Below are 15,379 nucleotides of genomic sequence, written 5' to 3' on the forward strand. Positions count from 1 at the left end.
ACACACAAAATCCACTATTTTTTTTAACATTTTAAGAATCCACCATTAATGGGGCTTATTTTCTCCTTGTACTAACTTGAGTAGAGGCAGAACCGTAGAAGCCGTGGTTCAAGTTAGGCTGCTAGCTTGAATCAGGGTAGGAGATTAGTGCGTTCACTTGGTCATCTCCTAAACTGGTCACCTTATTCTGGTATTTCAGTCTAATCAACAAAAATGGGGTTAGCCTCGCTTCAAAAAAAAAACAATTTATAAATTGGCGTATGGTATGGATTCACATGCAAATGACAAAAACTACGAATAACTCCTATACCAAAGACGATCCCATGACCATTTCGGGGCATGCCAAGTTGTCAACAACAGCCAAGCAAATAAAAAAGAGAGAATTTCTTATTCGACACCAGAAAATTGATCCGTTTCTTCTTTGGTCCTCAAAATTTTTTCCTTCCTTATTTGACACTGACTTCAACTATCGTTCCCAAATCGACACTCTGTTCGATTTTCCATCCAACCACCGTTAAATTCCCGGTGAAAAGACTATTTTGCACCTTGAAGAACATGGGCCCAGCGCAACCACCCTTCTCCTTCCTCCCTCCCCTTATCTCACCAACGCCACAGCTTCCGTGCTCGCCCGCACCTTGGCTGGCACCCGCCTGCGCCCGCGCCAGCCAACGCCGCACCAGCCGTCGCCCGCACTGCACCCTGCCCCTGGGAGCTCGATCCACCTCTCCATCGCTGCCGCATCCTCCGGCCATGCGAGCCACCTCTCCAGCACCTGCGACAGCCGCCACCTCTACGCGTTGGCGTCCCCGGCAACGCCGCCACCAGCGTAGCTCGAACGCGATCCCCGCAGTACCTCTCGGCACCGCGCTCGGCCCCCCAGCGCTCGAAGCGTGCGAGGTCGCTCCAGAACGGGTCCACACGCAGCCGCCGCCGCCTGTCGCTCGCCAGGATGTAGTACCTCACGAAGAGGGCGGCCGGGCAGCTGGGCTGGGCACACGACGACGGTGGGGGCCGACGACCCTTTGGTCCTCTATCATGATTAGTTCTTTTAATGTTTGCTTTAGTTTGAGAGATGCTGCAAGTAGGGTGCGAGCGGTGGCACAGTTCGAGAGAGAGGAAGGAGGAAGGAGAAGGGTGGTTGCAGTGGGACCCACATTATTCACAGGGGCAAAATAGTCTTTTCATGGGGAATTTAACGGTGGTCGGATGGAAAATCGAACAAAGTGTCAATTTGGGAAGGAAAGTTGAACTTAGTAATTTGGGAACTAAAGTTGAAGTTAATGTCAAATAAGGAAAAAAAATTTGAGAGCCAAAGAATAATTTCTGGTGTCAAATATAGATTTCTCCCAATAAAAAACCGCAATGGGTGCTCCTAGCTTAACACTATCATGTCATTGTCAACGACGGATTAAGCACCTCGCTTATTTGGTGCCTGCACCATATGAAACCTCCGGTTCTCTGTTTATTGCACCACCCTCCCTCAAAAGCGACCTGCACACGCGTATCGCCGATCGAGCCAACCCTCCATTCCGTTTCCTCTGCCTCGCCTTTTCGTCGACTCGTCGTCCTCCTCCTCCCCACGCCTCGCCGACCATGGCGAACACCGTCCCGCAGAGCGGCCGCGCCGGCGGCGGCAGGAGGTGGCGCGCCCCCACGCGCGGCGACCTCCTGACCTTGCTCGTCGCCGCGATGCTCTGCTCCGCGTCCTACTGCCTGGGAATATGGCAGAACAGCCGCGGCGCCGCGGACAGCCGCGTCCTCGGGCCCAGCGCGGCCGCGACCGTCCCCACACCGTCTTGCGGCGGTGGTGGCGGCGCCCGCGCGGCCGACGCTAACGAGCCGCTTGAATTCGAGGCCCACCACGCCGCCGAGAGCGCGGGGCTGTCCGTGTCCGCGGTGGCGACGAGGACGACCGGCGCGCGGCGGGCATTGCGCGGCGCCGGGACGGCGCCCGCGAGCCGGGCCGTGGCGCGGACGGGGAATCCGGTCCCTGCTGGTGCGGAGGCCACCGCCGCTGGCAAGAGTGAGCACTGAGCACGCGTGGACGTGATGGCGACAGGCACGGGCGCCGGTCTCGACGCCGGAGCCGGAGCCATGTTGAGTTCGCGGCTCTGGCCACAATCCCGATGGCGCCGTGGTTCGTTTCGTCCGTTCGAAATGCGAAACTACCGTTTGGTCCTCTCTTTGTTGTTTTTAGAGCAATGTATGTATGTACAGTACACATGATTCGGAGGATTTATGTGAAAATTTTCGTTGCGATGATAGGGACTTGTTGGAGTTTAGTGCGGTGCGTGCCTACGTCTGCGTGCGTGTAATCGGACGGCATCGTTGCGCTTTAGTGGGCGACCAAATCAAGAAAGGACGGCAGGTGAGGACAGCCAGCGACCTCGTCAACGAGAGCCGAGCTTGACATTTTCGTGCAGTGATCACATCGAGCGAGCAGGCGACACATCAGCAAGCGGAAGGAACTTGCAAGATCTTTCCGTATCCAATATCTTGTACAGCAACATGTCATTTTCTTGCGAGCTGCTGCGCTTGGATCCTGTGTGACGAACTGACGAGTGTTGAGACGGAAACATGCCTCTCCGTCCGCTGTGATGCCAGTACCATCGAATCGAATATACGGAGCACCAGACAAAATTCTATCCGACGAGACGCGATCGGGTGATGCGGTGGTGCGCGCGCTCAAGACCCCGAAGTCCAAAATAAAATCAGGCGTCGGTGTAGTGTCTGAAGAGAAGGGCGATTGAGTTCTTTCCCGCTGCGACTTCTGATCTCCGGCATGGTCGGTCGTTGTCTCGATGGCAAAACAATAGGCCACGCGGCGGGGTAGCTGGCGCGCGGAGCTGAGCTGCCCCCCCGGGGCGACGTATCGTCCTGCCTTCCTCGGTTCGCACGTGGACAACCGACGACGGGCTCGTCGAGCTCGCTGCTGCGGCCTCGCGGCATGTTACCAGTACCGCGTCTCCCATTGTCAGCATCGGCAGTTCTGCGTCAGCGTGGCACCATGGCCGCCACCGGCCACCGCCATGGAGCACCGCGGCCGCGGCCTCAGTGGCCTCAGAGAGAGAGAGCCCCAGCTGGAGGCGTCATCAGTACTTGGAACTCCTTGTTCTGGCTGGACGATTGTTTCGGCCCGAGCCGGTCAGAAAGGCTGCTGGGCCGCAAGCCGTCACTGTTCTTTCCACTTGTGTGGGCTTCCAAAATAACTATCTCGCTGAGCTCGCTTGCAGGAGGCGATCCACCAAATTAAGGATTTCTAGGAGGCGATCCACCAAATTAAGGATTTTTTGTGCCCTTCTTTTTTCAGCCGAAATCCCATGAATTCCATTGAATCCGCACATTAATATCAAAACGGAGACATAAAGCGAGAAGAACACTTTTCATTATAAGAAACTCAGAGGCGCTATAGAATTGGGTGGAACGTCGGGTGACGGCTGCATGTTATATAGGCGAGAAACAACCTCTCGCGTGATGTATTACACAAGGAATCATGGAGATAAACTTGGCTGGAGTTTAACTAGATTACAACAACTCTATCTCTAATATCTCCAGCCATGTAATCTCCATGTTCAAATTTGTTACAAGATATATTTGGTTTACAACAGAATCTAGTTTATCTAATACTCCCCCTCAATCATAACCGAGCTAGATTAAGATTGTGCTTGAAATTCTCCGGTTGTCGAACTGTTAATGGCTTTGTAAAACCATCCATCACCTGATCTCTAGAAGGCACATAATCTATTTGTAGCAAGTTCTTTGCAACACGCCCATGCACGAAGTGATAGTCTACTTCAATATGCTTTGTCCTGGCATGAAAAACAGGATTAGTAGACAAGTACTTAGCACCCACATTGTCACACCAAAGCTTTGCTGTGGCGGGACAATTTACTCCAATTTCCCCACATGATTTTTGCCGTAGCATTAGCAACAACCTTGTACTCCACTTATGTGCTCGACCTCGATACTTTAGCTTGTTTCTTTACATTCCAGGAGACCAGATTCGAACCCAAGAAAATAGCAAACCCTCTAGTAGATCTTCAATCATCAAGAGAACCTGCCCAATCGGCATCTGAGAAACATGTCACCAACATTGACTTGGACCTGTTGATCTTTAGCCTAATCTTAGTGTCTTGCTTTACATATCTCAGAATTCTCTTTACTGGAGCCTAATGAACCATTGTTGGAGAATGTAAAAACTGACAAATTTTGTTAATTGAGAAAGCAATATCAGGTCGTGTCAATGTTAAATATTGAAGAGCTCCAACAACACTCCTATATTGTGTAGCATCATTAGCTCCCAAAGATTTACCCTCAAATGCCGTCAGCTTTTCACTTGTCGAAAGAGGAGAGCTAACTGACTTACAATCAGCCATGTTCACCCTTTTTAACATATCAGGACTATATTTATCTTAAGTTAAAACTATACCATCATTTCCCTTATTTACCTCAATTCCCAAGAAATAATGTAGCTCGCCCAAGTCGTTTAAGGCATAGTCTTCCTTCAAACCAGACAACAATCTTTCTGTAGCCTTCAAATTAGAGCTAGCAACTATTATATCATCAACATATACCAATATAAATATTGTCACTCCATTATTGTTAAAGTAGAACAAAGATGTATCAGCTTTAGATGAACAAAACCCGAGCTGGATTAACTTAGCGATGAATCGTGCATACCAAGCACGTGAAGTTTGCTTTAGCCCATATAGAGCCTTATCAAGCTTGCACACAAAATTTTGCATACCTTGCTATGCATATCCCTGCGGTTGTCTCATGTAGACCTCTTCCTCAAGCACTCCATGAAGAAAGGTATTTTGCACATCTAATTGTCGCAGACTCCAACCGTTTGAGACAGCAATAGCAAGGATAATTCTGATAGTAGTCATCTTAACCACAATACTGAAGGTATCTTCATAATCAACACAATACCATTGTTTAAAACCCTTTGCAACTAGACGAGCTTTATATCTATCTAGGCTACCATCAGACTTCCTCTTAATCTTATAAACCTATTTGCAATCTATTATGTTTGTGCCCTCTTGAGGTGGAACAAGGTGCCGAGTTTTATTCTTTATCAGGACATCATACTCTAAATCCATGGCATGTTTCCAATGTTTATCATGCAAAGCTTTTTTTAAAATTTTGAGGCTCTCCACTAGATGTAAAACACCCATAACATACAGTACCATCAATATATACCTTGAATCGTCTTATGCTAGCTAGGAGTTGCGTTCTTGGAAGTTCTCAAGCGATGCATGATTTTGTTGACCCGGCAAATTAGGATCACCAGCAGAATCAGGATGTATCGTGGATGGCTCGGTCGTAGAAGATATGGACGCAAGTCTCGAAGAGGATTCGACAGCGACGCCCGTGTCATGTAGCCGGGCGGAATCTTCCATCTCGCAAACCAACAGCCTCCGCGTGAGGTAGCGGGCGAGGGAGCCAGAGGTTGCCACGTGTCAAGGCAGGACTGGTGCGGAGCGCACCTGGTGGGAGAGGACACTGACGCGCTAGGAGACACATCTGGTGGCGGCGATCCTGAGGAGGATTCAGAGCAGATTGCAGGCGGATCACCTTGGAACGGTGCGCCTGTTCCCCAAACTCCAACATCTGATATTTCTTGTCGTTCTTCACCAAAACCAGCAGGATTAGAAGCATTAGTCAAGTGCTTATCTATAGATTCGCCCCCTGATGTAGGATTAAGAAGATTAGGAGGAAGGAGAAGGATTTCTTTGCAAAGACGGGCACCAGCATTGGGATGCAAAGTAGAGAAGGCACACACCACATCGCGGTAGATGTAAACCCTTCCAGAAGCTATGTCAAGGCATTTGAGTCCTTTGTGCAAGTTACTATAACCAAGAAACGCACATTGCTTGGAGCAAAAATCTAGCTTGTGTTTATTGTATGGTCGGAGGTTAGGCCAACATGCACAACCAAAAAGGTGAAGAGCTGAATAATCCGGTTTAGTATGAAACAAACATTCCAAGGGCGTGTCAAAATTGATCACTCTGCTAGGAGTGCGATTAATCAAATAAGTTGCTGAAAGAAAAGCTTCATCCCAAAATTTGAGGGGCATATGTGCATGAGCAAGAAGAGACAAACCGACTTCAACAATGTGCCTATATTTTCTTTCAGCCGCACCATTCTGTTGATGCGCATGAGGGCATGAGACAAGATGTGTAACTCCAATTTTGGTAAACAACGAATGCAGTTTTTTCACACTCGCCTCCCCAATCACTTTGGACTGAAACAATCTTACGATCGAAGAGTCTCTCAACTAGTTGTTGAAACTTATGAAATTTCTAGAAAACTTCGGATTTGAATCTAAGGAGATAAATCCAAGTGAATTTGCTAAAGTCATCAATAAAGCTAACATAATATTTATATCTCCCAATAAAATCAGGTGTAGGCCCCCAAACGTCAGAAAAGATCAACTCAAGAGGATGAGTAGACACACTAGTTGAGACAGGATATGGCAACTAATGAATGTTAGCTTGTTGACACGCATCACACACTGAAGTTTTATTCAAATCTGAACTAAAAGGAAGTTTATAATCTCTAGGAACACGCTCAACAATGGGAGCTGAAGGATGACCTAAGCAACCATGCCACCTCTCAACAGATGGGTTATTGACTCCAAAAGCTTGCTTTGTAGTTGATGTAGAAGGAAGAGGGTACAATTCTCTTTGGCACGCCACTTTAAGTAGAATATTCTTCATGTCCCGATCCTTTATAAAGAAGACATCAGGGTGACATTCTAAGAAGACATTATTATTAGTGGTAAGATGATGGACGGATACAAGGTTCTTAGTGGCATCAGGTACATGGAGAACATTATTAAGATCAAGACTACGAACAGGTGTACGAATAATAGATTTACCAACATGACTAATGTTCATACCAGTGCCACTAGTAGTGTGAACCTGATCCGTGCTATTGTATTTGTCACGGAAGGCTAACTTCTCCAATTCTTTAGTGATGTGGTCGGTGGCGCCCGTGTCGGTGTACAAATTCGTGTCGATGTTGTAGGATGTAGATGCTGCTGCCGCCACCACATGTCTTTCCTTAGGAACGTAGTCTTCTTCATAGCGATGCCAACAACGATCTGCAGTATGCCCAACCTTGAGACAAACATGGCACAAGGGATGGGAATTGTTGTTACCACGACCGAAGTTGTTGTTGCCACGGCCGCCTCCTCCTTGGCGAAAGTTGTTGGTGTTGTTGTTGGGCGTGCTTGAGCTTGAGCCGCATCTGATGTTGTTGTTGGGCATGCTTGAGCTTGAGCCGCATCCACATCTGGGGGTGCCACGGCCACGGCCAGAACCGCGGCCACAACCACCATTGCCACCATGGCCTCCCCGGTTTGCCATGTTAGCAGAAGACCCGGAGCTGCCAGTGCCGAGGAGCTCCATGCGCGTCTCAAACGCGAGGAGCTAGGAGTAGACTTCTTCGATGGAGATCGACCCCTTCTGGACAAGGAGAATGGACACGATCGGGTTGAAGTCGAAGTCCAGGTCCGTGAGAATGTACTCCACGAGCTCTTCTTCTTCGAGGGGCCTGCCAGCGGTGGCCATCTCATCACCAAGAGACCACATCTTGCCAACAAACTCTGCAACATTTGATTGCCCTTCTGGGTTGTTGCAAGAGCGACACGCGTGTTCACTGCATGTGCCCTGGTCCGCGATGAGTACATTGCCTCGATTGCAGACCATAACTCAGCCGCCGTTTCCTTGGCGGACACCTGAGACGTGACATCCCGCGCTAGGGAGCCGAAGATGAAGCTGAGAACCTGTTGGTCCCTCGCATACCACTCGTTGAATGCTGGGTTTGGAAGCTTGGCGTCCTTCCCGGTGGCATCCTTGCTATCGATTTCATGAGCTGGAGCAAGAATAGCGCCGGTGAGGTGACCGACGAGGCGCGACCTGCGGACGGCAGCGAGGATGCGCTCTCCACATGGCATGGTTGGATTTGAAAAGCTTTTCGGTGATTGCAATGCCAACCAAGGGATTGATGGGGCAGATGATGAGGCTATGGTGGAGGTTTTGGATTGGATCTTAGGCTACGGTTACCATATAAGAAACTCATAGGCGCTATAGGATTGGGTGGAACGCCGTGCCTCGTGCTGGCCGGCGGCTGCATGTTATATAGGCGGCTGCATGTTATATAGGCGAGAAACAATCTCTCACGTGGTGTATTACACAAGGAATCATGGAGATAAACTCGGCTAGAGTTTAACTAGATTACAACAACTCTATCTCTAATATCTCCAGCCATGTAATCTCCATGTTCAAATCTGTTACAATATATATTCCGTTTATACAACAGAATCTAGTTTATCTAATATTCATCTGACCATGTCACTCTCATCACAAACGAGACCCAAATCTTCCGATGCAGCGCATGAAACAGTAACTGGTTTAACTATGCCGCTCCCTAGTCAATGGCGTCTCTTTGGCAGACGCTCAACCCAGACTAGCCTGGTCGATGGGTCACATGACCGCGTGCATTATTGCTTGCTCGCCCTGCGCGACTTGCCCTGCGCGAGGACTGGAGGAGCACGAAAACGATCGACCGATGAGAGGGTGGCCACGCGCGTCCTCGATCGTTTGCTACTGCGGTGATAGTATGCTATCGTACGTGGACAGACTGCTGCAGAAGTAGCCACGAAGGGCATGCAAGACGACTGGCTAGCGCCCATGTGACTAGTCCCATGGCGGTCTCGCCATGCATCTTCGCTCCCTCCCTCCGGCAGCATGATCGTGACAGGTTTTTACTTTTTGGTCGCAAATTGTAATGGATTTGGTGAGATCAAACGGTGGCTTGGGAAGCATTTTGCGACGATCCCGGGTGGCGATTAGAACGTTATTAGTAGTTATTATCACACCGTGTTAAGTACTAAGTAGCAAGAGCTATCGAACGTTGGCTTCAAAAAAAAAAGGGCTATCGAATGTTGGAGCAGTGTACGCGTCTGCATTATTGGCAATTGAGATGGGGACAAAAGCGATATCCTCGGCGTGTAAAGAAGTTGCTATAGTACCAGGCGACCAACAACTGCGTGGCACAAGCGGTTATACATGACTGAAGACCCTGAACTACATGGCCATGCACAAAGATTAAAGGGAACACACACATTTGCTGAAAACATCAGTTGTTCATGCATGCATCCAAACACAAGTCACTCGATCTCATCGCAAACCCAGACCTGCATACAGACTACTAAACCAAGACACATTAGAAGAGGCTTATAGCTTAGGATACTTCCTGGGCCTGGACAAACTACTACCGATCGGTACAACTTGCATCGAGAGCATCCAAATAAACCCGATTAACTAACAGGCCAGTACCTACTACTGTATATAGCTAGACTAAATTAACCACGAGAACTTCAGGGGTTAACTCATCCCTGATTGCTCCATGTCCATATCTTCAGGACTACACATGATGAGACGCCGCCATGAAGATGCTCATCCATCCATCATCCATGCATCATGGAATACTACTCCAAACGAAGATGCTCATGCACCCAGCTAGACCAACAAATGAAGCACCCAAAAGCCTTCCCTTCAGCTCCCCGAGGGCGTAGAACCACGTGATCGCACGACAGCAGAGATGCAAATAAAAGGCATCTTTAAACACCTCTCACTGCTGGGGAATCCATCTTCAGCACCGGTCTCAAACCCCCATTTAGTACCGGTTGTGCAACCAGTACTACTATATCAGTATTTAGTACCCGGTCAAATAATCGGTACAAAAGGAGTATTAAAAAAAGAAATCTGCCGACCAAAGCCCCGGCCGCTCCCCGCCGCCGTCCGCGCGAGCACTGGAGCCCCAGCCACACAACACCTGAGCCCCGCACCGAAGAGAGAAAGCGCCGCCGTTCCGACTCATCACCGCCAGCCGCATTTCCTCCTCGTCACCGCCGGCCGCTCTTCCTCCTCGTCGGCCGAGCTAGGTCCCGGCCCTTGTCCCTGCCGCCTCGCCTCCCCCGCGACCCCCTGCTGGCCCCCTCACCCGGCCGGCCACCCTCGCGACACGCTCTGCTAGCCCCCTCGCGCCGTCGGTCGTCCTCGCCCAGAGAGAGAGATGACTTCACGCACTTCGTCCTGCCGCGCCGCGACCCCTTAGATCCCGCTGCCCCCCGCCCCCCGCGCCTCCACGCTCTCCCACTGTGCCGGCCTGTAGATCCCACTGCTCCACACGCCATCGCCCGCTACTGCTCCACCCGCCGTTGCTCGTTGCAGTTCCCCGTGCCGTCGCCCGCCACTCCGCCTCTATGCTCCCCCACCGCCGTGCTGTCACCTCACCTCGCCCCGCCGCCGCTCCTCACCGGCGTCACAGTGAGGGGCGCGAAGGGGAGAGGGGAGGGGCAGCCGTGAGGGGAGGGGAGGGCCGCGCTTGGAAGAATGGGAGGAAGAGAAGGGAGGCTGCCGTGGGGGGAGAAGGGAGAGAGGAGGGCCGTTTGGGAGAGGGAGGGAGGCATGCGGATAAGAAAGTGAGGAGCGGACGCGTGTGGTGGACTTCAATCTAGTGAAGCCCAAATTAGTACCGGTGGAGGCTTCACCCAGTGCAATCTTTAGTACCGGGTGAAGGCTCCATCCGATCCTAAAGGGGTTCACGGGAGCCTCATCGGGGACTTAGCTGTTAGGACAAATACTCAGTTTTCCGGTAGTGTTTGTAGATAAAAAACATGCCTCAAAAGGTTTTAGTGGGCATTTCAAAAAATGCTACAGTATTCAGTGAAGGGAAAAGTCGCAGAAGACCTTTCAAAAAACGCCTCCAAAAGTCATATGCGCAGGCGCTTTTCCAACGCCTGGAAGTTTTTGGAGGGCATTTTTTTTAACGCCTTCTACAGATTATATGGCATTTTTGAAAACACCTTCAAATATCTTCTTAGGCACTTTTTGAAATGCCTAAAAGACCTTTGGGGGCGTTTATAAATCAACAATGCCATGCCATTCAGCTCCAAACAATATATATATCTCACACATATTGTTAATCGCAAAATAGTGCCATTTGAATCACAAATTCCGCAAATGAACTCCACATCAGAAAACGACGCTAAAAGTTCAATAATTGCAACACATAGTTAAAACTATCAAAGACCCTGCTGCGACGCTTCCTCGTCACCGCCGGCCCCTTTGCTGGTGAGATCCCCTGCCTCGTCGAGCTTCCCCTTTGCCTCCCGCGCGGCCGCGCCTTGCCATTCCCCGCCGCCGGCCAAGGCCACGGCCGGCCATGCGTTGCCGGCTCGTGCCTGTGTGCGTGGGTGTGTTGAGGGTGAGGGTGCGGCCAAGAAGAGCGGCGGGGTGCAGCTCGGTCCGGAGGAGGTGGCGGTTGGGTCGTCGGAGCAGCGCGCCACTGGGGGCAACGAGGACGAGGTCGGCAGCGGCGGCGCGGCCATCGTTGAAGTTGAGGGCGTAGCTAAGGCGTGGGGGATGGCGCCGGGTCGCAGAACTCGCTGAAGATGGGCGGCGGCGGCGGGCGGCGGGAGTCGGGCGGAAGGCATTGGAAGGCACGGGCGGCGGGAGGGACGTCGCTGGCGGGGGCCAGGCGGGAGGGACGCCGGTGGCGGGCAGAATGGCGGCAAGGGGCTGGGAGGGAGGGAGGGTGGGAGAGAGAGAGGGCAATAAATGAGGGGTAGTGGGAGTCCGTTTTAGGAGGCTTTAGGAGGGGGTGGGGGGACTAAAATTTTTTAGACTCCTAAAAGATTTTAGTCACTTTTTAGGAGGAGTGTTTGGCACTTTAGTCACATTTTAGTCACTTTTTAGGAGCTAAAGTTTTAGGAGGGTGGAAACAAACAGGCCCTTACACAGTTGGCAGATGAAATTTAATCCTAAATAAAGAAGGTTCACAGTTGGTATACTTTGGAGGCTACAAGTGGCAGATTCACAGTTTAGTGGTTCTCCTATCAGAGTCTTGCTTTGGAGGCCGCGGGTCACCACTTCCATCATCCAGTGGTTCAAGCTGCAATATAGTTAAGAAAAAATAAATATAAAGCTGCTAATGCACGTAGACTTTAAAAGAAACTAAAAATTTGTGCCATCTTACGTTCTTCCGTGGCCATCGGATGCATCCACCAACTTGCAGTTGAAAGCTTTGCTAATGTTCCCTTGTGAGTGAGGTAGCAAACCCTAGCGTGGACGACCAGGTCGGCTCCGATGGCGGCGAGGATCCCCGGCGGTGGAGCTCCCAAACCCTAGTGCTGATTCGAAATTGTTTTGGTTTTCTCTTTACGTTTTCCCCTTCTGCGTTCGGTGGAGGCGCAAGGACTTCACGGGAGCCAGGAAGGCAGCGATGCTTTTTTGGAGGTGGAAGGGTTTCCTTGCTATTTTTAGGTTCTATAGGGTTCCTTTTGCAGGCGTCTTTTGCAAAACGCCTGACGCCTCCATGTAAACGGCGTTTCAGAAAAACGCCTCCCAAGGACCTTGCTTCTTAGGCCTTCTACAAAAAACGCCCTTGAATGTTTGATGTATTTAGGCGATTTGAGAAAAACGCCGTAGCTTCAGAGGAACCGAGGCGTTTGGCAATACGCCTCTAGCAAAACGCCTTGGAAGGCCTGCTGTGCTGTAGTGGCAACGATCGAGAATGCCGCCGCCGTCGCGCCCCAGCTATCGGAACCGGCCACGGCGACCGACGCCGCGTGGAACGCAACGGCGGCCACGAAGAGCCGCCGTGCCGACGCCAGAGCGCGCTGCTGCGCGGGAGCCGCCCGCAGCCGGTCGATGCACAGGACGACGACGACGAGGGCCGCCGCGTCCACGAAGGCGAGCCTGTTGAGCAACTCGAAGAGGCGGGCCCGGAGCGGCTGCTCTCCGGTCTCACGAGCCAGCGACACCCACTCGGGCGGATGGGCGAACGCCAGGGTCAGCCCGAACAGCAGGATCAGTCCCGATGCCATGAATGCCCCAGACATGGCCTTGAGCTCACCAGCGGCGAGCCGGCGAGCCGGCGCTGTCGAGGGAGTGCCTGTTTGGAAGTAGCCATGGTAATAAGGTTAGTTGGATGATCTAATGGTAGGAACTGGTTTGGGAAAAAGGAAAAATGCGTATGCGACATTTTTTCACATGAAAGTTGAGGAACGCAACATGTTTTCCAGAAAAAAAAGATAAGCAAACTGAACAAATCAGATCCAAAGAGAGCATACCCGCGCATGCTCGGCAGCACGGTTGCCGCCTAGGCCAGCCCGCGGCACGCCACCAGATCCATCGACCGTCCGCCGCTTTGACCTCTCGCGCCGCTACAGCCGGCCAGCCGCTCACCTCTCTCTGCGGGGAACCAGGCGTGAAGCAGTTCTTTCTGGGTGGTGGTGGTGAACTGGAGGGAGAGAGGTCAGGGGTTGGTGTCACAGGCTCCTAGCCCGGGCATGGCGTGCTCCTTTTGACATCGCGGCGGCCTGTCCTCTCACGCGCCCGGCCACCGTCTCACATGCGAGGGATTGGAGCGCACTCGTCCTGGTTGCCGGAATTGGGCCGAGCGGGCAGCTTCCCGCAGCGAGCTAATGAGAGCTAGGTTAGCACGAAGATGGAAGCACATGTGGGTGATAAGTGATAGCGTTCGGCCGGCGAGAAAGGCCAAGACCCAAGAGGACGGTCACGCAACGTCCCGTCGCCTTTGGCTGCGTTCTCAGTTTACACACAGGTTCGTGTGCTATCGGACTGCGCCACCCACGAGGGGGCTCCCCGGTTCATTTCGAGGCCTCTCTCTCCCTCTCTTTCCCTCTATCCGTCCGCCGTGCTGTGTGTTCGTGGTAACAGTTGTTTTGTTGGGCAAGTACTGATGGTGGTAAACTGATAGTTGCGATGAGATTAAGCAGTGGCTTCAAAGAAATCTTTTCGCGCGCTCTTGTTACATACGTCCGGGTCCTGAGGACAAAACAAGCATCATCGGTGTGTGAATGACAAAGGATAATAACATTCTCTCAAGATGATGTGTAGTTTCACACTTACAAAGTTATATCCCTGTTCTAAGATCGTATGGAAGATGCCGTAACAATGGCATTCTGATGCAAAGGGATTGATGCCGTAGATGTGCATCAGTCTAAGCTGATTGTGGAGAGCGCTTTTCGCTGGAGAGATAGTGGGCTGGGCTACAGCTATGCCATCAGGGCCCTCCCTCCACAAACACCGCATCTGTAGTCGGGTCCGGCCCATACGTAAGCAGGCCTTGTCGGGGCCCGTACGAAGGAGATAGAAACTTGACCAACAACAAATCGAGTCAACGCACGTCAAGATGGACCCGTTCCGCACGTCCACTAATTGCAAACCAACTCGTTGGTGCTCGTCAGGACTCAGGAGCGACCAGTGAAATAATACTGAATTTTTGTTGTGGTGGAGGACACAGATTCTCGTCCAGGTCACAACTCTCCAGCAAACGGATAAGACCGCAAGCATTCCCCTAATCATTCATCTCGACACGTTAGTCTATTAAACAGTACTAGCAACATGCGGCGTTTCGAAATACTTGCTTAACTTTCAGGCACCGTTCTAACTGCAAAAGATGCTGCTTTCATCATTCCTGAGCCTGAAGTCAGCAGCCGGCAAGATTTAGCCATCGTAATTACGCATCATAATAAGTGTACTTATGCTATTGCTAACCATGGATTAGCCGATTAGAACGGTCTAAGCACCTCGCTTAGCTGGAGCCTGGAGCCAACACCATATAAAACCTTAGCTTCTATTGTTATTGCACCGCGTCAGTTCCCTTCCACTTCCTCTGCCCCGTGTCCTCCTCCCCTCGCCGCGGCCGGCCATGGCGAACGACGGCTCGCCGGGCGGGCGCGCCGGCAGGAGGTGCGGCTCGCTCACGCGCGTCGACCTCCTGACCCTCCTCCTCGCCGCGGCTCTCTGCTCCGCGTCCTACTGCCTGGGGATATGGCACAACAGCCGCGGCGCCGCGGACAGTAGGGTCCTCGGGCCGAGCGCAGCGTTAGCCGTCGGGGCAGCGTCGTCATGCGGGGGCGACGCCGACGAGCCGCTCGACTTCGAGACGCACCACGCTGCCGAACACGCCGGGCTCTCCGTGTCGACGCCGGCGACGATGGACACGAGCACGCGGCGGGCACTACGCGGCGCCACGCCCGGCGGAACGGGGCACCGCGGCGTGGCGTGGGCCGCGCGCGGCGGCGATGGAGGCCTCCGGTTCGCGGACGCCGGCGCCGTCCGCGCCTAGGCCGACGCCGTGTGTCCTCCAGGGCTTCGGTGCGCGCCGCTCTGGACGTCGGAGCCGCTCTTGGAGTCCCTCCAAGTCGTCTCTTCCGAATAGGGGTGCGAATTTACTGTTGGGTCCTTTTTGGTTCGTTGTTTAGAGTTTGAAATCATCTAGGGATCTGTATGAAAAATTCGCTCACAGCGATATGGACCCGTTGGAGTTTAGTTGA

The 15,379-nt window shown here is 52.0% G+C and overlaps 2 protein-coding genes across 2 annotated transcripts; both read left to right on the top strand.

The window, feature by feature from the left end:
- The first annotated feature begins 1,422 nt into the window (after window positions 1-1,422).
- LOC140221499 (uncharacterized) lies at window positions 1,423-2,264 on the top strand. Its single transcript, XM_072291197.1, has one exon. The coding sequence runs from the start codon at window positions 1,594-1,596 to the stop codon at window positions 2,032-2,034; it is 441 nt and encodes a 146-aa protein (XP_072147298.1). The 5' UTR covers window positions 1,423-1,593; the 3' UTR covers window positions 2,035-2,264.
- Window positions 2,265-14,460: 12,196 nt separating this feature from the next.
- On the top strand, window positions 14,461-15,379 carry LOC117836990 (uncharacterized). The gene has a single exon (XM_034716524.2). It carries the CDS (start codon window positions 14,752-14,754, stop codon window positions 15,169-15,171), a length of 420 nt encoding a protein of 139 aa, XP_034572415.1. The 5' UTR covers window positions 14,461-14,751; the 3' UTR covers window positions 15,172-15,379.

Source organism: Setaria viridis, chromosome 9, assembly GCF_005286985.2.
Source record: "Setaria viridis chromosome 9, Setaria_viridis_v4.0, whole genome shotgun sequence".
NCBI lineage: Eukaryota > Viridiplantae > Streptophyta > Magnoliopsida > Poales > Poaceae > Setaria > Setaria viridis.

Coding starts and splice junctions, on each gene's coding strand:
- LOC117836990 (XM_034716524.2), top strand. CDS start 14,752: ATGGCGAACGACGGCTCGCCGGGCGGGCGCGCCGGCAGGAGGTGCGGC.
- LOC140221499 (XM_072291197.1), top strand. CDS start 1,594: ATGGCGAACACCGTCCCGCAGAGCGGCCGCGCCGGCGGCGGCAGGAGG.